General features: G+C 41.8%; 1 protein-coding gene across 1 annotated transcript in view; it reads right to left on the reverse strand.

Annotated features, from left to right (window-relative positions):
• The window catches only part of dcc (DCC netrin 1 receptor), a 931,407-nt gene that overhangs the window by 311,267 nt on the left and 595,190 nt on the right, over positions 1-24,950 (reverse strand). Inside the window, exons 8-9 of the mRNA XM_059643861.1 lie at positions 13,615-13,771; positions 9,462-9,616 (exon numbers count right to left, since the gene is read on the reverse strand). Coding sequence (XP_059499844.1) covers positions 9,462-9,616; positions 13,615-13,771 — 312 coding nt within the window. The remainder of the gene's footprint in view (positions 1-9,461; positions 9,617-13,614; positions 13,772-24,950) is intronic.

Consider the following 24,950-nt stretch of genomic DNA (forward strand, 5'->3'; position numbering starts at 1 on the left):
CAATTGAACTATAGAGTCATAGAGTCCTACAGCATGGAAACAAACCCTTTGGTCCAATTAGTCCATGCCAAACATGTTTCCGAACTAAACTAAGCCACTTGCCGGCTTTTGGCCCATGCATGTCCCTCCAAACCTTTCCCATTCATGTACTTATCTAAATATCTTTAAAACATTGCAACTGCGCCTGCATCCATCACTTCTTCTGGCAGTTCAATCCACACACATTGCACTCTGTGTAAAACAGGTGTCCCTCACATCCTTTTTAAATCTTTCTCCTCTCACCTTAAAAATATGCGCCTTAGTTTTGAACTCCCCTATTCTAGGGAAATGACTTTTGCTATTTACCTTATCTATACCCCTCATGATTTCATAAATAAGTTCACCGCTCAACCGCTTGCTCTCCAGTGAAAAAAGTCCCAGTCTATTTTTATAGCTCAATCGTTCCTTTCCCGGCACCATCAGGGTAAATCTTTTCTGAACCGTCTCCAATTTAATAATATCATTACTCCAGCAGAATGTGTAAAACAGTACATAGTACTCCAGAAGAGGCTTCAACAACATCCTGTACAATCTCAATGTGATGTTGAAGAATGAATGAGAGACTTTTTTTTCCACTGATGGTTATACTGTCACACCAACAAATAGCTTTCTCATAAGTACTTTAATCAGCAAGAAGTACTGAAAATCCAGATGGATTGAAGAAATTTTGAACACAAAAGTAGGTAATGTTTTGCAGCAAACAATAAACTTTGATTCCATGTGTTACGTCGATTCTATAAAAGCAGTAGCAGAAATAAAACAAATCCAAACAAATTCTAAAGGATTAAGCATGCAAGCAATCAACTCTAATCAGCATAATGAGGGAAATAGACTTGTGACTAAAACACGTATGAATTTTCAATGAGACATTCACTCGAATCACATTGTACTTTCCCTGTGCTACATTGTTAAAACATTACTGGGAAGGCTAATTTCCAGTAGCTTGCTCTTCATACAATGTGGTGCACTTTGGATGTTAATAAGATTATCAGCTGGAATAGTAATAAGCTATTTAAACGTTGGGCTCTGCAATACTGGTGAGCAGAATTAAGTGTGAATTAATGGAGGCTTCACTGCCCAGCCGCCACTACAGGCTCTTTTCAAAAGTGTGAAGATGAAAATTATAAACAGGATTTACAGTCCCCAATCTCATTACATACAAATTCAACCAATGAGACCATCAACCCTCTATAACTCCCAGTCTTTTAGTGAGATTTTACATTTTAAGCAGATGTGGAAAGTCTGTGCTAAACTGAAACTAATCCGTTTAGCCCCTTTTCTGATTCACTAAACATAATTTTTGTAAAGTAATTTTAATAAGAATTAGACATTTCTTTATAATGTGAACATCTTAATCTTGTCTAAATCAACATTTTTAGGCACATTAGCACAAATTAAATTAATTCCAATCACTCCCTCGCATAATTTTGAATTTTCAATTTGGAACACAGTTCATTTCTTGGAGTGTCTGAATGCAGTTTCCAGTATTTAACTCTTTAAGGACAAAATTTGGTTTTAATCCACCAATGGTTGGTCCTTTATAATGGTTTCCAATTGTTCTTATCTATTTTTGTGGGAATCCAGTAAAGGATTTCCCACATAATAATAAAGTGTGAAGCTGGATGAACACAGCAGGCCAAGCAGCATCTCAGGAGCACAAAAGCTGATGTTTCAGGCCTAGACCCTTCATCGGATTTTCCCGCAGCTTGGTTAAATCAGCAGAATTCGATAAGTGGTCCAGGACTAGACCTAGTTAATTTCCATGTCAGCAACATCCTTGCCAACATCAAAGCAAAGGGCATTCTGTAAATTGCTAGTTCAAAATGTTTCCAAGGAGAAAAAGAGATTGGAAGCCAATGTGATTTTCAGAAGTTCTGCTTTACATGTTAGGAATTTTGCAGGCTTCTAAAAGAGCTAAGGGAGCACTGTTGTAGAATTAAACTCAAATAATCTTCAGCAACAACTGCGTCAAGCTGTATTATTGCTTTGGGATGTACTGTAATACTTCATTTTGGGTTGATATAAACTTTTCCAGCCATGCTGGTTTATTCCTTTCATCTCTTCAGTTTTACTAGGTCACAATGGGATTTATATTGTGTGTTGTGGTTGGTTCACCTTAATGGGTCAAACATGCAGAGACAAGCTGAGAGGAGAGAAAAGAAAGTTATAGGACAACTGATACTTTCATTTTTATAAACAATTCAGAATCTGATCGATTTGCGTGATTTTCATGGGGACTGTCATGCAGTGGTGCCATCCCTACTTCAGGGTCAGAAGCTCAGGCTTCAAGGCACCACCAGGACTTGTTGGACACAGCAAATGTGTTTATGATTTGCCCCAATGGGGTAATAATCAAACTACAACTCCTCATTCCTAAATCCACTATTCCCCAAAGCAGGTAAAAGGGTATGTGAGAAGATGTGCTTTTAAAAAAGTCTCCTGCGCAGCTAGATATATTCAGACAACATTACATTTGCGATAATAAGGTGGAGAGCTGGATGAACACAGCAGGCCAAGCAGCATCACAGGAGCAGGAAAGCTGATGTTTCAGTCCTGGACACTTCTTCAGGTCTCAGTCTGAAACGTCTGCTTTTCTGCTCCTGTGATGCTGCTTGGCGTGCTGTGTTCATCCAGCTCTACACCTTGTTATCTCAGATACTTCAGCATCTGCAGTTCGTACTATCTCTGAAACATTACGTTTGTAACTCATTACTAATGCCTAAAAAGGGGATAACAAGGTGTGGAGCTGGATGAACACAGCAGGCCAAGCTGCATGTTAGGAGCACAAAAGCTGATGTTTCGGGCCCAGACCCTTCATCAGAAAAGTGGGATGGGGAGATGGTTGTGCCACAACGATGTCACCGGAAGGTTGCAGGAACAGCAACTCATATTCCGCTTGGGAACCCTTCAGCCCAATGGTATCAATGTGGATTTCACAAGCTTCAAAATCTCCCCTTCCCCCACCCCATCCCAAAACCAGCCCAGCTCGTCCCCGCTTCCCTAACCTGTTCTTCCTGTCCCCTATCCCCTCCTCCCACCTCAAGCTGCACCTCCATTTCCTACCTCCTAACCTCATCCTACCCCCTTGACCTGACCGTCCTCCCCAGACTGACCTATCGCCTCCCACCTCCCCACCTATACTCACCTCTACAGGGCCTATCTCCACCCCTTTAGCTTGTCTGTCTCCTTTCCACCTATCTTCTCCTCTATCCACCTTCGATCCACCTCCTCCTCTCTCCCTATTTATTTCAGAACGATCTCCCCATCCCCCTTTTCTGATGATGGGTCTAGACCCGAAACATCAGCTTTTGTGCTCCTAGACCTGCTGTGTTCATCCACCTCCACACTTTGTTACCTCGGATTCTCCAGCATCTGCAGTTCCCATTATCTCGGCTAAAAGGGGGAGGCCGGTTTCAGATTTTCCATAAATAAAAACTGAAAGAACTGCGGATACTATATATCAGGAGCTCAGATGCTGCCAGACCTGCTAGCTTTCCCAGCAACTTTGTTTTTGTTCCTTGCTTAGATTTCCACTATCTTGTTTTAAGAGGATTATGGATCGGGTTACTTTTCTTGTTGCTTTCCTTGTGTGGGATATCACTCCTTTTATCATCCCTCTAATGTCAGCTATTTTATCTGGAATGGATCTCTTGTGCCATGAGTAATTCAATATAGAAATAAAAATAGAAATCATTGAAAACGGTCAGCAGGTCTGACATCATCTGTGAAGTAAGAAGCAAGATTTTATGTTTCAGGTCTGCGAACTTTTATCAGAACCCAGGGTATTTCGTAATGAGTACCAAGGTAAATTTCCAGCACAATAAATTTACAGTGTGTTTTGATTCATGACAAAGGGTTAGATAGGTTCCTGTCTATGATTATATGACAATAACAAAGAGACATTTAAGCACATGAATACCAGGTAGATCATGAAGCCGTGATTACTTATTCCAATAGTATCATTCTTTTAGAAACATGAAGAGAAATGAAGGGTATGTTAGGAAAACAAATTACATAAGAATATTGATCCTGTAGCTCTTAGCAGGTTGAGGAAATCTGTCTGCCTCTCCCTGTCTCCAGGAGGCCTCTTTCTGCCAAAGACACCCTTTCCTCCAGAGAGGGTCTGCTCAACACTTCATGATCATCTGGGTGCTCTGCCATCAGCTACAAAAGGCCTTATGACATGTCTCTGAATGGAAGAAGTAAATGGATCGATGAGATTTTGTGTCACCTCGTCAGCATGATGAAATGGAACCTTCAGGATGATCATAGAGGATTTTCCCAAAATTATTTTCTTAAACTAGCCACTTCTTTAAAAAGAAGAATTGCTTTTATTTTTCAACTCTGCCAGGATATTGAGCACTGAAAGAACTTTAAAACAAAAGCCAGTATACTGTTTCTAATTGCTAGCCAGTGACTCTCAGTGGAGAATGCATACCTGTGAACATTAGGTGAGACAAGGGCCAGGTTTAGCAGAGCAATTAGCACTCTATCAACACCAAACAATAAACTATATAAATTTGAGTGGTCAGTTTAGAAATCTGAGGCAACTCCCAGGGGGAATCCACCTCAGCTCACACGTCCAGTAAGAAACTCTGTATTAATTTTACCACGTAAAACTCTGTACTCAAATTATTTTTATACACTCTTAGTAGTCTTTCTCGGAGCATAATTTCAATTTCAACTACTTCAGGAAGATCATGCCCATTTAAGTAAAGGATGGTTTCTCCTTCTATATTCAGATAGCATCTTTTAGACCGGACTGCATTTCATAAAGTTACCTCGTGTGGAATACAGAGATTAGTCTGCTGTAATTAGATAAGGTGTTCAATCTTCTCTGAAGTATTGGGAAAATGAAAACGATAGCCCATATACAAACCAAAGAATGCATGGCAGAACAATTTAATCTTGAGATACAAAGCATTCATTCAAAGCCAGATTCCTATTCTTCAGGTGATTATTTTAAAAAGGGGGATCTTGCTATGAGCTCTTAAACTGATTAAAAAGGTAGACACTGGGTTCACATTTCCATATGGATCATTGGTATCAGATCCAACCTGCATGTACAGGCAATCTTTTTAATAGAAATGATACAGCATTAAAATGGATTACTGTCACACACAGAGATTAGGTGCTTAAAATTTATACTCTGAGAAATTGCAGCAATAACATAATCGATGGGTGCACTATTGGGATTAAAGCACATTGAGCCTTTTAGATTGGATACCTCAATACGCAAAAAGCAACAATAAAAGAAACTCATTCCATTCTACCCATGCTGAACCAAGAGATCAGGATATTCAGCACACTACCTTTGGTTGGGATTATCTTGTCAGCCCTATTCAACACAAACCAGATTTAGATAATCAAGCTTCCACCCGGTTTTAAATAACATTTACTCATGTTTGCAGTTTAACTGTAATGGGTCAAACACGCATGGACAAGCTGAAGTGAGAGAATGTAATTTGTAGGAATATTTATGCTTTCGTTTTTATACAGGATTTATATTGTCGTCCTTTAGAGTCCCTGCATGTTTTGAGACTTTATTGGTGGTGGGAACAAATGTATTTCATGTTGTGGGCGGTACAACAATTCATCATTTTTCTGATGACTGAATGAATAAATACACAAAATACACAATTTAGGAAACTCTCAAGTTTAAGGATCTATGTCATTAGTTAATAGATCTCAAACAATTACGGCAGCATTTCATGCATATGTAATAACCTGTAATAAAAAGTAACTGATGAATGAGTTGTGACTGTTAAGAATTAAAAGGTCTTAACCGTACACGTTTATGAAGCACACTGAGATGGGCGCAATACATATGAACAAAGACTTACAATGTTGTGAATCAGTCATACTTGCATCAGGCAATTATGATTTATCAAGCTCTTAATGGATTTTGAGAGAAGTTAGATGGACATGCTACTCCGTGATCTATTATTGAAATACTGAGCTTGTTAATTATTTGGCAACTGTTAATATTTCATTTAAGCCTGATTGGAAAATAGTATGAATGGAAGTAGTTGTTAATTGTCAGCTGTTCCAGTAAAGGCCAAATGGTTTTGACATTTCACAGCACTTTATTTAATTCATGGTTAGTGCAAGATGGTGTAGATGGGGAGGGTTTAGGAACTGGCTTACCTTTCTAAAATATGGCTATGTCAGAAACTGTGTTGTATAGGCTGTGCTTGATGTATATTCCTAAACTTGTTATGTTCAGTATTCCATGACGTGCTTCACTTCTAGTCAATAGAATACTTGCCTTCAAGAGGGACTGATCATGAAGATAATTTAGGAGAGGCACATCATTCATCCAGTGTCCTATTCCATTGACATAGATGTGACATTATTCTTGGGGATGCAGCAGTGCAGTGCTAATGTTTCTGAAAAAATAACATAGTCTGCCAGTGGGCAACATGGGTTCAAATCCTACCATGGCAAATGATGAAATGTGAAATCAGTAAAAATCTAGGATTAAAACACTAGCCTAATTATGACCATGTACTCATAAATAAACCAATAGAGTTTTTACAGTGCTTAGAGATAATGGGAACTGCAGATGCTGGAGAATCCGAGATGACAAAGCGTGGAGCTGAATGAACACACCAGGCCAAGCAGCATCTTAGGAAAACAAAAGCTGACGTTTCGGGCTGAGACCCTTCATCAGAATAGCGGGATGGGGAGAGGATTCCTAAATAAATAAGGAGAGAGGGGAAGGCAGACAGAAGATGGATAGAGGAGAAGATAGGTGGAGAGGAGAGTATAGGTGGGGAGGTGGGGAGGGGATAGGTCAATCCGGGGAGGACGGACAGGTCAAGGGGGTGGGATGAGTTTAGTAGGTAGGAATTGGAGGTGCTGCTTGAAGTGGGAGGAGGGGATAGGTGAGAAGAAGAACAGGTTACGGAGGGGGGACAAGCTGGGCTGGTTTTGGGATGCAGTGGGGGGAGGGGAGATTTTAAAGCTTGTGAAATCCGCATTGATACCATTGGGCTGCAGTGTTCCCAAGCGAAATATGAGTTGCTGTTCCTGCAACCTTCGGCATCATTATGGCACTGCAGGAGGTTCAGGATGGACCTGTCATCTAAGGAATGGGAGGGGGAGTTAAAATGCTACACTTGTCCCCACACCTCCTCCCTCACCCCCATCCCAGGCCCCAAGAAGACTTTCCACATCAAGCAGATGTTCACCTGCACATCTGCCAATGTGGTATACTGCATCTGCTGTACCCATTGTGGCTTCCTCTACAATGGGGAAACCAAGCGGAAGCTTAGGGACAGCTTTGCAGAACACAAGTTTGCAATAAACAACTGCACCTGTCAGTCGCGAGCCATTTCAACTCCCCCTCGCATTCCTTAGACGACATGTCCACCCTGGGCCTCCCGCAGTGCCATAATGATGCCACCCGAAGGTTGCAGGAACAGCAACTTATATTCTGCTTGGGAACCCTGCAGCCCAATGGTATCAATGTGGATTTCACAAGCTTCAAAATCTCCCCGCCTCCCTGCATCCCAAAACCAGCCCAGCTCATCCCCACCTCCCTAACCAGTTCTTCCTCTCACCTATCCCCTCCTCCCACCTCAAGCTGCACCTCCATTTCCTATGTACTAACCTCATCCCACACCTTTGACCTGGTCTGTCCTCACCGGGCTGACATATCCCCTTCCCTACCTCCCCACCTATCTTCTCACCTATCCATCTTCCGTACCCCTCCCCGTCTCTCCCTATTTGTTTCAGAATTCTCTCCCCATCCCCCTTTTCTGATGAAAGGTCTAGGCCCGAAATGTCAGCTTTTGTGCTCCTAAGATGCTGCTTGGCCTGCTGTGTTCATCCAGCTACACGCTTTGTTATCTAGAGTTTTTACAGTAATGTCCTTTAGGGAAGAAAACCTGCCATCCTTACCATGTCTGGCCTACATGTGACTCCACACCAATGGCAATGTGGTTGACTCTTTACTACCCTCTGAGTAATTAGGGATTCAATAAATACTCGCATCCCATGCAGAATAACATTTAAGAATAATTTTAGATGGTTTAAGCAGCCAAGTGTTTTTAGACGTCTTAGGATAAGTTAAATGCCAACATTTCACCTTCAAAAGGTTTCATTTGTAAAAATCCAATTTTGGTCACTTCAACGTGCCAGCAAAATAGGTGCCAAATGTGTCTCATAATATTATATACTTCTATCAGGTCACCTCTCAAATACTTGAAGAACGTATTTGTGGTTATTAGGGATAAAGTACTTAAAGTAATTAAATGTATTGAATGGATATTTATCCATGTGACTTTTTAAAACATAGTGACATCTGCAAAAAATGCTCAGTCCTTCATTTTCTTTCATCTCAGCATGACGCTTGATCTTTGTGATAATGGAAATTTTGTGTGTTGCATTGAGTATTTAAGGGAAAAGGGTGGCAGGGGCAATGGGCTTATATGAGTTGATATTAAGTTGGCATTGAGGGTATGAGAGGCAATGGTGGGTAAAAAGACTAGGTAATCATAAAAGGTATGAAGGGCCATGTGGAGTATATGGGGGAACATAGGTTGGTATTAAAACCATGAGGAGTGGAAAGGAAGAAAGGGAGGGGCATGAATTGGATCAGAGGTAATGGGAACTGCAGATGCTGGAGAATCTGAGATAACAAAGTGTGGAGCTGGATGAGCACAGCAGGCCAAGCAGCATCTTAGGAGCACAAAAGCTGATGTTTCGGGCCTAGGCCCTTTTTCTGATGAAGGGTCTAGGCCAGAAGCATCATATTTTGTGCTCCTAAGATAGGGTGCGGTGGGGAGGGGGTCTTAGATTAGTTGACAGGTCGGCGCAACATCGAGGGCTGAAGGGCCTGTTCTGCGCTGTATTGTTCTATGTATGTTCTTTGCTTGGCCTGCTGTGTTCATCCAGCTCCATACTTTGTTATCAGGGGCATTGGGTGAAGGTTGTGGAGTATGTGGGAATGAGGTCTAGAGTGTTGATTTTTGTTTTATTGTTTTTATCATAATTGGAATGAGGTCCACAGCACTGAGGCCGACGCTTTAACAGCCTGCCTTGGCACTCAGCAACCCTGTAGGTGCCTTTGTACTGTCTCTTTGAATGGCATGTCTGAATCTAGTTTGCACCCGCTCATCCTGATTTTAAAAAATACAGCATTTCAGAGCAATTCCACCCACACAGTCAAGTTTGGGAAATCAGGAATTTTTCTCAGCCAGTGAGAATTCAGCCCTGGATATCAATGGATAATTCTGATCCCTTTAACATTCGCGCACGCACACATACGCGGACAAATACACACAAATATTTGTATCGTCTTCTCACAGGACGTTGCCAACGGTAAAGTCATAATGTATTTTTGTAATAATTCAGATATTTACCGACAGTCATGAGAATATTTTACATCATAATTATCAGTTACTTCAACTACTTACGCTCGGGCTGAGTAGAAACTTTAATTGGTTGTGAACTTTGTCCTGGTCCAAAATCATTGTAGGCTACGATCCTGAACAAATAAGTTTCTTCTGGTTTCAAATTTCCAATGGTAAGCTGCAGGTCTCCATACTGGGAGGTATTCAGTGCACGCTCCCTGATTTTAAAGTAAGAGAAAATGTGAGCAGCTTAATACTGTAATGCACACCAAGGAAATAAGTCACACTACCATCATCATTTTATATTTAAGAGCAAAGAGCATTTTATATTTGATGAGATAGACAACTCTGCGCTATAAAGAAATTACTAAAGCTTGCAAATAATCACAGGAAACATTATGCCAGATGTACACACTACTTTAAGATACTTGCTAGCACCAGCATTATTTGAACAGTCATATGTTCTGTTGTGTTTAAACTGTATCAGCTTTCCACAGAAAGCATTTTTAATCACTGCTGGGCATTTAAGTAGTCTCTAGGTAATATTGAATACCTGTACTCCTTATAATATTATGCTGTGAAAATTTCATTTGACATATACATCTCAATAAAAAGCAATGGAGGAATTCAAAGAAATCAGAAGGTATTTTAAAATCTAGAATGAATATCATGCCTGGCACATTTACAAGAATTCTTTGAGAATGAGCAGGATAGATGACAGGAAAGTAGAGAAGTAATATATTTGGATTTTCAGAAGGCACTTAATAAGGTACCACTCATTAAGCTATTTATTAAAATGAGATACCACAGTATTGGAGGTTTGTATTAGCATAGATAGAGGATTGACTAACAGAGGATAGAGAGTTGGGGCATTTTTAGGATGGTAACCTGCAACTATTGGGGAATGGTATAGGGATCAGTGCTGGGGCCACAGTGTTTACATATGTTGATGACTTGGATGAAGCAAGTGAATGTACTGCTGCCAAAATGACAGAAATAGGTGGGAAGTAATTAGGCAAAAACTTGGCAGATGGCTATAACATGGAAAAATGTGAGGTTATGCAGCAGGAAGAATAGATCAATTGAATATTATTTAAATGGATAAACACTACATGAATCTCAAAAAGCTAGTATCCAAGTTCAGTGGGTAATAGGCAAGGCAAATAGAATGTTGGCCTTTATTTCAAAGGGAATGAAGCATAGAAATGAAAAGGTTTTGCTGAAACGGCAATACTCAGACCACAGCTGATATACCATGAAAAGTTTTGGGACACTTATCTAAACAGAGATAGAATGACGCTAGGGTCAGTCCAGAGAGCATTCACTCAGTTGATCCCGGATATGGAGGGACTGTTTTATCAGGAGAGGTTGATTGCTTGGCTTGCACTCATTGGGGGTTACAAAAACGAGGGCCAACTTTATTGAAACAAATAAGATCCTTAGAGGGCTCGATCAGGAAAATGTGGGATAGTTTAGTTTTTCCTCTGTGTGGGAGAATCTTGCACTGGAGGGCATAATTTCAGAGTAAGAGTCAAATATTTAATACAGATAGGAAGAGAAATTTCTTCTCTCAGAGGACAATGTATCTGTGAAATACTTCTCCTTGGAGGGTGAATGAGGCTGGGTCATTAAATGTATCAAGTTTGAGATAGATGTATTTTTAATCGGTAAGAGAATCGATGGTTGTGGGGCAAAGACAGGAAAGTGGAGTTGAGGACAAACAGATCAGCTGTGATTTCTTTGAATGGCAAAGTAGACTCAATATAGGAGCAAACTCTGCTCCTACATCATAAAGGAAACTGAATTTAGAAAAGAAGTGGCATTAATAAACAACAAAATGGGAAATTGCAAACGCTTGAACTCTGTAAGAAAAAACAGGATGCATCAGAAACATACAGGTCAGTCAATATCTCGAAGACAAAAGCTCTGTAAAACCTCTGATCTGATGCAGCAAATAAATTATCTCTCATTCAAATACTGCCTGTATACTAAAAGCAGTTTTGGTGACTTACAAAAGTGGGGATGTAGTATATGCTTCCAAGTGATTATGTTTATCTGTTACACCAACACAGCACGTTGTAGTATTTAAAGTATGATCAGTGATAAGGTTCAGTAAACAATTACATTTATTACCTTGAGAAGTTTCCAAGCACTAAAAGGTTATTTCAAGATATGTTACGATGTGTAATTGGCTGCCTTTAGAGAAGAAGTGATTTACCTGAGATTTCTATTATGAAGAAGATATGTAATAACAACTGAAGAAATCTCCCATTATAATGTTTGTCTCTCATGAACAAACATTATTTATTCTTTTTACTTGGAACATTATCCCTAAATAGTAATTAATCATTACAACGAATAATATAATGGCTGCCTGAAGCCTTTTGCCTTGAAATGACAGCAAAATACAGGCAGAATAATTAGAGCACTTTTTGTTACTATTTGCAACAATTTCCTGGACTATCAGGAAATTTATTATTGGTATAACTGACTGAGAATTTCAGAAATAAATTACATAACCTTTTCAGTAGAGTCAAATGCAAATGAAATGGCAGAGTGACTGAAGCCTGGAGATAAGGTGGATAGAATGTTATTGACTGATAAAAAAAGAATCTATACATTTGAAACAGGTTAGAAATCAGAGGTTGGGGGCTGGGTGGGATGGTTGGGGGGGGTGTTTTTTGCAAGATTCTAAGGAAGAACTGTTTGCAAAAGTCAACAATAAAAGAGAGTTAAACAGGCTGGAGAAAGGATGACAGGCTGAAAGAGGCAAAGATAGATGAATATAGACTTAAGTACATAATGGCAGACAGTAAATTAATACTGACTTACTCAAAACGAGGAGCTTCTGTTCAAATTGTATCTTTAAAGGCACTTTGCATTATAAAACAAAATTTGACATCTCGCCTCTAAAGAAGTCATTAGTGTAGATGCCAAATACTTTTCAAATGGGTAGATTTTAAGACGCATCTCAAAGAAGGGAAGAAAAACAGACAGGCACAAGGAGTAATTTAAATTAGGGATTGACATGGCTCTAAAATAGGAAGATGCAGACGTGTCAAAAGATTTGAGGAAGCTTGTGATGGGAATGGGGTGAGGTCATTGAAGCATTTATCACAGAATCATAGAATCCCTACAGTGTGGAAACAGGCTATTTGGTCCAACAAGTCCACACTGACTCTCTGAAGAGCATCCCAACCAGGCTCACCCTTCTACCTTATCCCTGCAGCCCCCATGGTTAATCCAACTAACCTACACATCCCTGGACACTACAGGCAAATTAGCATGGCCAATCCACCTAACTTACACATCCTTGGACTGTGGGAGGAAACTGGAGCACCCAGAGGAAACTCTCGTAGACAGTTGCCTGAAGCGATCTGTGTGGAGTTTGTACCTTCTCCCCATGTTAGGACAAAAATTTTAAAATCTTACTGGTTGGTGAGTGCCAGAGTGAGAGTGGAACAGGATTTGGTGGTGGTTCAAAAATAGATTGGAAGAGTTTTGAGTGACTTCAGGCTTATAGACAGTACAATTCACAAGATTAACAGGAGTACATTGACATAGTCAACGCAAGGAAATGGATGAAGATCATGATGGCAGATGAGCTGAGATGAGTTGAAGTCAGGCAACTATAAAGGTAAGGAAGTCTGGTCAGGGCTTGAGTAGAATATAAAAGGCCAGCAAACAGATATATAGAGCAGATGCACTAAAATATTGGAGCACAAACGTTAGAAAAAAGATGCTGTTAGGTGTTCACTCATAAAGAGAGCAAAAGCTACAAATTATTGGAGCAGGAAACGCCATGGATAGGATAACAGAAAACATTTCATAGAATAGAATCTCTACAGTATGGAAACAGGCCCTTTGGCCCAACAAGTCCACACTGACTTTCAGAGCATCCTGCCCAGACCCATCCCCTTATTACCCTCTAATCTATTCATCCCTCAACACAGTGGGCAATTTAGCCTGCACATCTTTGGACTGTGGGAGGAACTGGAGCACCCGAAGGAAACCCATGCAGACATGGGGAGAATGTGCAAACTCCACACAGACAGTCGCCTGAAGGAGGAATCAAACCCAGGTCCCTGGCGCTGTGAGACTGCAGTGCTAACCACTGAGCCACCGTGCTGTAATTTCAAGATATGCAATAATGAATGTCAGGGTTGATAAAAAGGTTTAAGACACATGCCCATGTGTATTTCCCTTCCGCACCTACCTGTTAACACTTTCCCTGGTGAAGTAGACTGTGTACGTCTGAATACTTCCATGTGTTTCCGTGGGTGGACGCCAGCTGAGTCGGACAAAACGGCTGGAGACGAGAACAGGGACCACATCCCGAGGGGCAGAGGGAAGGACACCAGAGTTTGGTAAGGCTAAGGATTGAGGAGGAGAGGAACTGGTCAGTGAGGGAGGTAGGCATAGGATTCTCAGTGTGGGAACTGATAGGATAGCCAGGATTTGTGAATGAATCACATCATTATGAGGTTATAAGGAGCACATTAATGAACAAAGGGGGAAATGTTCAGAGACAAGGAATAAAAACTGATAATTCCAAAAATTATAAAAGTAAATTTAATATTAAAAAATTAAAATATAGTGGTTAATCAGCACATATAAGGCAACACCTCCAGAATATAACATAAATCTGTTATTAATGAAGTTAATGAATATGGCAAATGTTTTCCATCTGATTAAAAGTATTTCACATAGTTAGATTGATGCATTCCTTGATTTATTCCTTTTTTTTAAACTTAGTTTCATTATTGATGAAAAAAGAGATGCCGTAAAAGGCATTCACCTGTCATCATCAGGACAGAGCAAGAATACCAAATTCCAAAGGGAGCAACAATTTATACTGCAAAAGAAAAGGGTGCTGACTGGATTCAAGTTGATCGTGTTGCACAAGATGATGCCATGTGAAATGCACCAAGGAACTATTATTCTGCATGGTTTCGTGCAGTTCGATAAAGGTCTGGGGATGTTCCTTTTTCTTTCAGAGAGCAGGCCTCTGTGTATGAATATATCTAGCTTCTGGTAGGTGTACATCGGATACCTTTGTAAGCTTGACTGAAAATCTTAAATTGATTGTTAGGGTAACGTTTAGCATACTCAACTTTTTTAAAGAAAGTGTTATCCAATCTCAGAATCATATTTCATGTTCAGATTTACTTTGAGTTTTACCAGCACAGGCTGGCTGTGTACTGTTTTCTTGTACACTTTCTCTTTCCCAAACACAAATTCAATTTTTGTCTCTGAAGTAACTCGGTCCAGATTGGTAAACCTTGCTCAGTAAGAATTTTAAACTTGCCCTTGTGCACTCCTACCTCAACAAATACCACGTTCAACACAATATAAGATGAGTGTTCTGCTGCCTTTGACAAGAGATTTTTTTTCTCCTCAGCAAGCTGATCCCTTTGCCACCTCCATGCCTTCAGTGTCCTCCTAGCTATCCCCTCCCCCTCATCTGCCACTGAGCAACTCTTCCATCCTCTGGCCCCTCGTCATCTCTCGATCCTTCTATTAGAATGTCAGCTCCCTTTCAGCTTTCTCACACTGATCTGTCTCCCTCTGAATTTGCAGCAACCTCAATCTTCAGTGAGAAGTCCAGTATTGTCATCAGCAATTTTAGTTGCTCAGTATGGACTGGGGAAAAAATACAAAAGCTTCTGCAGCTCACCTATTCAGCTGCAGCTAGAGAAACCCAACATGAACTGCCAGAAATGCAGCTGAACTAGTATCTCCATCCCCACTCCCAGTACAAGCTCTGCGAGGGAATTCCCGCACCATGCTAATGGCTCAGGGAGAAAATTCAGATTATTTTTTGCTTGTTACAAACGCAGCACACATAGAAATCTATAGAGGTTAGAACATTGAAATGAGCACTTGGTCCAGGCCAATGTTTCAGCCCGTGTAAACATTAACAGTTCTGATCACATTTACCCACCCACTTGGCATAAACTGTAATCCTTTCATTATACCTCAGAGATAATGTATGCCATCACTGGTAATCAATGTAAGGAAGAGAGTGAGTAAGAAGAATCCTTGACACACGTATCTAACTGTTATGTGTTATTGTACATAGCAGCAGATTCTCTCCTTTCAGCTTGCCTTTGGTTCTATTATTACTCCCAGCAATGAATGCCATCATGTTCAGGAAAATACTTTCAAAATGGTTAAATTTGCTGCTTTTTCATCCAAAGCAATAGCTGCATTCATAAGGTAAACAGTGTTTTTAGACATTTTATCCATCTAGCTAGGTGTGCTAGCTAGATGGATGAAAAACTGGCTGGGCAACAGGATTCAGAGAGTAGTAGTAGAAGGGAGTTTCTCAAACTGGAGACCTGTGACCAGTGGTGTTCCACAGGGATCTGTGCTGGGACCACTGTTATTTGTGATATTTGTAAATGATCTGGAGGAAGGTGTAGGTGGTCTGATCGGCAAGTTGGCAGATGACACTAAGATTGGTGGAGTAGCTGATAGTGAAGGGGACTGTCAGAGATTACAGCAGAATATAGATAGACTGGAGAGTTGGGCAGATAAATGGCAGATGGAGTTCAATCCAGGCAAACATGAGGTGAAGCATTTTGGAAGATCTAATTCAAGGGTGAACTATACAGTAAATGGAAAAGTCCTCGGGAAAATTGATGAACAGAGAGATCTGGGTGTTCAGGTCCATTGTTTCCTGAAGGTGGCAACGCAGGCCATTAGGGTGGTCAAGAAGGCATACGGCATGCTTTCCTTCATTGGGCGGGGTATTGAGTACAAGAGTTGGCAGGTCATGTTGCAGTTGTATGAGACTTTGGTTCAGCCACATTTAGGGTACAGCATACAGTTCTGGTCGCCACATTACCAAAAGGATGTGGATGCTTTGGAGAGGGTGCAGAGGAGGTTCACCAGGATGTTGCCTGGTATGGAGGGTGCTAGCTATGAAGAGAGGTTGAGTAGATTAGGATTATTTTCATTAGAAAGACGGAGATTGAGGGGGGACCTGATTGAGGTCTACAAAATCATGAGGGGTATAGACAGGGTGGAGAGCAAAAAGCTTTCTCCCAGAGTGGGGAACTCAATTACTAGGGGTCATGAGCTCAAAGTGAGAGGAAGAAAGTTTAAGGGAGATGTGCATTGGAAGTTCTTTACACAGAGGATGGTGGGCGCCTGGAACGCGTTGCCAGCGGAGGTGATAGACACAGACACATTTGCATCTTTTAAGATATATTTGGGCAGGTACATGGATGAGCGGGGAGCAAATGGACACAGATCCTTAGAAATTAGATGGCAGGTTAGACAGAGGATCTCGATCGGCGCAGGCTTGGAGGGCCGAAGGACCTATTCCTGCGCTGTAATTTTCTTTGTTCTTTGTTCTTTTGTTCTTTATTCCAAGCACAAGGAAGTAAAGCAAAAGTTTGATGAGAAGAATATGACAATGCTTTAGTACTGAACTTAATATCAATTAAAGTGATACACTGGTATGAGAAGTTAATGACAAGGAAATAAATAAGGACTATGAAGTGAAATTTTAATTTATCAGCACAAAGATAATTATGCAGCATATTGAAAGGAAATTCAAAACTATTGGAAATTTAACAAAAGACAATATAGAACAGAATGCATGGGATGGTTTCATTGAGTAATGATCTGTGGAAAGGTTATTAGCTAAATATGGGACCACCAAGGGTGCAAATTAATGCTGTTCTATGCAGATAAATTTAATTTCCACACAAATGCATCAATTCAAATATTTGCTGACAACTTGAAGATACTTATACTTTAATGTTTGGCTTCCATGTTACAGTATTATGTACACATGATGTTAATTTGTTGCGTGCTTGCTAAAGTCAAAACATGGCAACATAATAAATCGGAGGTAACTTGAATACATAGGGGAAGGTGATGGCCTAGTGGTATTATCGCTGGACTATTAATACAGAGACCCAGGTAACATTTTGGAAACCTGGGTTTGAGTCCCGCCACATCAGACATTGAAATTTGAAATCGATACAAATCTAGAATTAAGAGTCTAATTATAACCATCACACCATTGCTAATTGTGAAAAAAACCCGTGTGGTTGACTAATATCCCGTAGGAAAGGGAAGTGCCATCCTTAACTGGTCTGGCCTATATGTGATTCCAAACCACAGCAATGTGGTTGACACTTAAGTGCCCTGTGGACAATTAGAGATGACAATAAATGTTGCCTGGCCAATGATAAATACCATCCCATGAATGAACTTAAAAGAATGATCATTTTTCAAAGGCTATCGCATTAAGCTTTAGAATTTTTGATTCTGTTGTAATATTCAACACTGAATATATGAAATGGAGCTTAAAAGAAGCAGTTACCTGAATAATCCAATTCCTTTTTTATTCATTTGTGGGATGTGTGTGTCACTGGCTGGCCAGCATTTATTGCCCTTCCCTAGCTTCCCTTGATAAGGTGATGGTGAGCTGCCTTCCTGAACTGCTGAAGTCCACATGTTATAGACTGACCCACAATGCCCATAGGAAGAGAATTCCAGGATTTTGACACTCAGTAAACCTCCATTTCCAAGTACATATTTCCAAACCAGGATGGTGAGCGGCTTGGAGGGGAACTTTAAAGTTGTGGTGTTCCCATGCATATGCTGTCCCTGTCCTTCTAGATGGAAGTGGTCATGGGTTTGAAAGGTGCTGCCTGAGGATCTTTGGTGAATTTCTGTAGTGCATCTTGTAGATAGTACACACTGCTGCTACTGAGCGTCGGCGGTGGAGGGAGTGGATGCTTGTGGATGTGGTGCCAATCAATGAGCTGCTTTGTCAAGGATGGTATCAAACTTCTTGAGTGTTGTTGGGGCTGCACTCATCCTGGCAAGTGGGGGGTATTCCATCAAACTCCTGACTTCTGCTGTGTAGATGGTGAACGGGTTTTGGGGAGCCAGGAGGTGAGTTACTCGCTGCAGTATTCCTGATTTCTGACCTGTTCTTGTGGCCATTTTGCTTATGTGGCTAGACTGGTTAGTTTGTGGCCAATGGTAACTCCTATGATGCTGATCGTAGGGGGATTCAGTGATGGCAACACCAGTGAAAGTCAAGGTGCAGTAGTTAAATTGTTTCTAATTGAAGATGGTCACTGGCTGGTATGTGCATGGTGTGAATGTTACTTGCCACTTGTTACCCTCTAAATGAATCTACCTTATTTACTGAGCATATCTGCACTCTAGATGTCCAATTTACTACATAATAACAGTAAGTGTCATTCACACTGCAAATCTGGACCAATGCTCTCTTTGAAGTTACTGATTTGCAAGTACACTCCCTTGTATTTGTACAGACTGAATTCGATTTCTTTTTTTTTTGTTTATCACTTGGCATTTCAAAGAAAACTACAAGTTGAAAAGGAGAAACTTTCTTTTGAATAATGTGTTTCATGGCAGGATAACAAAATTAAAAACTCCACTTTTTTAATGAACGTTGATCTGCAAATCATTAAACAAAATGGGCTAGAAATTGATTTACATCCATTTTTTGAGTACGCAAGTTGTGATTTGTAATCAGCCCGCATCTGATTCCATAAGGAGGTTGGCAGCATACAAACCTTGTGGTGCTTCATGCTTTCCTGATTGTAGCGTTTATCTCAGCAACGTCCAAGTTGCTGACTCTTTGACATTCGGGTGGGAATGCAGGCATGTGAGGGCACCCTGTGCTCAGGTAAAGGAGTGGGCCCCCTGGTCCGAGGTGGTACTACAACGCTCTGACCAGCAGTGGGGCCCTTGTGTCCAGTCAGGACTAGGGCCAGAGCACAACCCACTTGATTCACTCCAACCTCCAGAACATTATCGATGGATCTGAATCTTGTGGCCACTACCTTTCTGTTTATGCTGTTGAGTTACCATAGCTGACACCTGACTTTTACCTGTTGCTCTCCTCTTCCATCTCAGTTTTGCTGAGTTACATAAAAGTACTCTCATATTATTCATTTCAAATTGCTACATCAAGTCTACAATTAAAACATTACTCCACTGTTGTGATAAAAGGCTTTCAGAACCAAGATTGTGCAGAATACACCAAGACAATCTAATCAAGATTACAGAGGCAAAAAATACTGGGATTATGGGAGCTGAGCAATGGGCAAGAATCTTATGATTACCATTTTAGGAGCTTTTGGAGTTAATGTACGTGAATTTGCAGTCACCCAAGACACTTTTCACTTTACCTGGAGATACAAAATGAGATTTACAGAAGCACTGCAGAATATCTTAACCTTGCACCTGAAACAGGCACAAGATCACACGAGTGGGTAGAAACCTACTGCCCTTTCTCGTTGGCAAGAAGTCTGAACAATGCAAATGGAATAGTCTGTATCAATAGCCTCAGACAAAGGAGAGAACGAACAGAATCAGTTATCCTTTCCACTACTGGTTTCTAAACAGGCACCACATTAAAAACAAGACAACAAAATGTGAGGCTGGATGAACACAGCAGGCCAAGCAGCATCTCAGGAGCATAAAAGCTGACGTTTCGGGCCTAGACCCTTCATCAGAGAGGGGGATGGGGTGAGGGTTCTGGAATAAATAGGGAGAGAGGGGGAGGCGGACTGAAGATGGAGAGAAAAGAAGATAGGTGGAGAGAGTATAGGTGGGGAGGTAGGGAGGGGATAGATCAGTCCAGGGAAGACGGATAGGTCAAGGAGGTGGGATGAGGTTAGTAGGTAGATGGGGGTGCGGCTTGGGGTGGGAGGAAGGGATGGGTGAGAGGGAGAACAGGTTAGGGAGGTGGAGACAGGTTGGACTGGTCTTGGGATGGAGTGGGTGGGGGGGAAGAGCTGGGCTGGTTGTGTGGTGCAGTGGGGGGAGGGGACGAACTGGGCTGGTTTAGGGATGCAGTTGGGGAAGGGGAGATTTTGAAACTGGTGAAGTCTACATTGATACCATATGGCTGCAGGGTTCCCAGGCGGAATATGAGTTGCTGTTCCTGCAACCTTCGGGTGGCATCATTGTGGCACTGCAGGAGGCCCATGATGGACATGTCATCTAAAGAATGGGAGGGGGAGTGGAAATGGTTTGCGACTGGGAGGTGCAGTAGTTTGTTGCGAACTGAGCGGAGGTGTTCTGCAAAGCGGTCTCCAAGCCTCCGCTTGGTTTCCCCAATGTAGAGGAAGCCACACCGGGTACACTGGATGCAGTATACCACATTGGCAGATGTGCAGGTGAACCTCTGCTGAATGTGGAATGTCATCTTGGGGCCTGGGATAGGGGTGAGTGGGGAGGTGTGGGGGCAAGTGTAGCATTTCCTGCGGTTGCAGGGGAAGGTGCCGGGTGTGGTGGGGTTGGAGGGCAGTGTGGGGCGAACAAGGGAGTCACGGAGAGAGTGGTCTCTCCGGAAAGCAGACAGGGGTGGGGATGGAAAAATGTCTTGGGTGGTGGCGTCGGATTGTAGATGGCGGAAGTGTCAGAGGATGATGCGTTGTATCCGGAGGTTGGTGGGGTGGTGTGTGAGAACGAGGGAGATCCTCTTTGGGCGGTTGTGGCGGGGGCGGGGTATGAGGGACGTGTTGTGGGAAATACGGGAGACGCGGTCGAGGGCATTCTCGATCACTGTGGGGGGAAAGTTGCGGTCCTTGAAGAACTTGGACATCTGGGATGTGCGGGAGTGGAATGTCTTGTCGTGGGAGCAGATGCGGCAGAGGCGGAGGATTTGGGAATAGGGGATGAAATTTTTGCAGGAGGGTGGGTGGGAGGAGGTGTATTCTAGGTAGCTGTGGGAGTCGGTGGGCTTGAAATGGACATCAGTTACAAGCTGGTTGCCTGAGATGGAGACTGAGAGGTCCAGGAAGGTGAGGGATGTGCTGGAGATGGCCCAGGTGAACTGAAGGTTGGGGTGGAAGGTGTTGGTGAAGTGGATGAACTGTTCGAGCTCCTCTGGGGAGCAAGAGGCGGCGCCGATACAGTCATCAATGTACCGGAGGAAGAGGTGGGGTTTGGGGCCTGTGTAGGTGCGGAAGAGGGACTGTTCCACGTAACCTACAAAGAAGCAGGCATAGCTGGGGCCCATGCGGGTGCCCATGGGCACTCCCTTAGTCTGTAGGAAGTGGGAGGAGTCAAAAGAGAAGTTGTTGAGGGTGAGGACGAGTTCGGCTAGGCGGATGAGGGTGTCGGTGGAGGGGGACTGGTCGGGCCTGCGGGACAGGAAGAAGCGGAGGGCCTTGAGGCCATCTGCATGCGGAATGCAGGTGTATAGGGACTGGACGTCCATGGTGAAAATGAGGTGTTGGGGGCCAGGGAATTGGAAGTCCTGGAGGAGGTGGAGGGCGTGGGTGGTGTCACAGACGTAGGTGGGGAGTTCCTAGACCAAAGGGGAGAAAATGGAGTCCAGATAGGTGGAGATGAGTTCGGTGGGGCAGGAGCAGGCTGAGACGATGGGTCGACCAGGGCAGGCAGGTTTGTGGATTTTGGAAAGGAGATAGAAACGGGCCGTGCGGGGTTGGGGAACAATGAGGTTGGAGGCTGTGGGTGGGAGGTCCCCTGAGGTGATGAGGTCATGAATGGTGTTGGAGATGATGGTTTGGTGCTTGGGTGTGGGGTCATGATCGAGGGGGCGGTATTTATTCCAGAAGCCTCACCCCATCCCCCTCTCTGATGAAGGGTCTAGGCCCGAAACGTCAGCTTTTATGCTCCTGAGATGCTGCTTGGCCTGCTGTGTTCATCCAGCCTCACATTTTGTTGTCTTGGATTCTCCAGCATCTGCAGTTCCCATTATCTCTGATACTATTTTAACCACATTAAAAATGCAAGTGTTCCACTGGTCAGGTAAGGACACTGCTGGGTTCCATCATTAACTTCTTGTATTAAGAACGAATATTTCATTTTGAGATAATTCAGAGCTAATGGTATTTGTGAACCTTGCCAAGACTGAATGCACCCAGCATGTGGGAAAATATGTCAAGTACCACCAGGACAGGTGAAGTAGTAGGAGGGAAATGCGAAGTCAAATATTTATAGGTTTTAGTTTCAAAGCTAAAATGTAGAAGATCATGAATTATTAAAACTCCCATGACTCGTGCTACCACTAGCCAAAGACAAATAATAAATTAGAATTCTATTTTAACATACACCTATTAATTAGTAACCTAATTTGTCTGTACCAAAATTCATTTGAATTAATCTATGTTGTGCCCTTTAATGAAAATCAAACCACATTATCACCTTATACAGTCAGAAGCAATTACTGATAAGCACACACTACCAGACATAGAATTGGTTGGATTAATTTTTATCTGTTTCATAATCAGACCTCATACTCTGCTACATTCACAAGTTTAGGATGTGGAAGCTTTGGAAAGGGTGCAGAGGAGATTTACTAGGATGTTGCCTGGTATGGAGGGAAGGTCTTACGAGGAGAGGCTGAGGGGCTTGAGGCTGTTTTCGTTGGAGAGAAGAAGGTTGAGAGGTGACTTAATTGAAACATATAAAATAATCAGAGGGTTAGATAGGATGGATAGGGGGAGCCTTTTTCCTAGGATGGTGACGGCGAGCATGAGGGGGCATAGCTTTAAATTGAGGGGTGAAAGATATGGGACAGATGTCAGAGGTAGTTTCTTTACTCAGAGTAGTAAGGGAATGGAATGCTTTGCCTGCAACTGTAGTAGATTCGCCAACTTTAGGTACATTTAAGTCGTCATTGGATAAGCATATGGATGTACATGGAATAGTGTAGGTTAGATGGGCTTGAGATCAGTATGACAGGTCGGCACAACATCGAGGGCTGAAGGGCCTGTACTGTGCTGTAATGTTCTATGTTCTATGTTATTGGTTGTTCCTAGGGAGGGCACTGGCTGTACATGCCAAGAACAAACTCAGTACTTGCTAAGAAACATTATTCAGGTTAAGCACTGGTGAATGGATTATGTGACATATGAGTATGACCAAACTTCAGAATCACATAAAATAATGCAACAAAAGCCTATCCTGTTGACTACAAAAATGTTTAATAAATGAGAACATTAGAATTCTTAGGTATTAGTAATGTCCATATAGTCCAGCAAATCTGACTGTTCTTCATAAACCGTTAGCAGATTGTGCATTTATGTATTTTCTTTCTCAAGCTCCATATGTACAACAATATTTCACAATTAATGAAGTACTTTTGAAAAGTAGCCACCTTCCTAAAGTGTAGCAGTCAACTAATGTACTGTGCGGTCCCACATACAGTAAAGGGATAAATTTGAGAAAAGAAAAAGATGATCCTGATACTGGTGGAAAGTCATGATTAAAAAAAAAGACCAGAGAATGAGTAAATATGCAACTGATTTGAAACATACATAGAATCCATAGAGACTTCAATCGAGAAACAGGCAATTAGGCCCAACTGTTAGTGTTGATCTTCCACATAAGCAGACTTACTCATCATATTTTAGTATTGATAAACTCAGAATTGTGTTCTGTCTAAGATGATAGACACCCACAAATGAGTCACTGCCAAATCTTGCAGCAGGCTCCAACCTAACACATCAGCTGTGCTACTCAAAGACCTTCACTGTTACCAAGTAACAGCTAATATCGAACAGTTGTTGTGGCTTGTTTTGTGTGTGGAGAGCTGTATTTTCCCAAATCAACGCACACATAAACACCCGCTCTACAAAAGAAAATGATTACATTACATCTATAGATTCATTTGGAATGTTCTAGCCTTGCTTTCCGGCCACAAAATGACAAGACTAATTGCCAGGAGATCCTGCCCATTTCTCTAATTATGGTCTTCTGTGTATCACCATTATAAGCCAAAATTGTCATAATAGATCCCTCTATTCACACAGAACACAATATTTCCCATGATTAACCTACTCCACAATCATCTGCAGCCTCTGATCTAATGCAGCTAATCATTCCTCAAGTGATGGGTAAGTGGGATTCCAACCTGATGTAATATTACCAGCTCGAGTGCCAAACTCAGTATACGTAATGCAATCTGGAAGCACCAGAATAGTCATGCAGATTGATTATAATTGTTGATTCTCCCACTTTATATTTCTTCCTCCGAGTAATATGTTGGCTCGGTTTGATAAATGATTCTATTAGCGTCAGCTGTCCTCCAGTGCTTCAGCCAAGCAGGCATTGTCCATATACGGTCAGCACCTGTACCCGCTCCCCATGGCCCATTATAACTCCTATCTCAACTTAATGCCAATTCGTGCCAACCATATTCCCATGCCCTCAAACCGTAACACTGTTTTTAAAAAATAGCACTCATTGTCAAAACAACATTTACACCTTCATCTACATAACACATTATGGGAACACATATTTTAGCCAAGTGCATAATCCCTTATAACAACAAGCAATGGAATTTAGCATTTTTAAATTGTTAAACAATCCATAATTACTTGGGCCTGTCAGTCAAGCCGTGAAATGGCAGACACCTTACTGTAATAATGGATGGCTATGAAGTCAGTCACAAAGTGTAATCTAGTAATGAAAACACTCAGCCGACATAAATAAATAGAAAACTTTTTTTTTAACATTCCAGGTGGTTTGTTTCAAAAATTTAAGGAGCAGAATCTTTAAATGTTTTGTTAAATT

Source organism: Stegostoma tigrinum, chromosome 1, assembly GCF_030684315.1.
Source record: "Stegostoma tigrinum isolate sSteTig4 chromosome 1, sSteTig4.hap1, whole genome shotgun sequence".
NCBI lineage: Eukaryota > Metazoa > Chordata > Chondrichthyes > Orectolobiformes > Stegostomatidae > Stegostoma > Stegostoma tigrinum.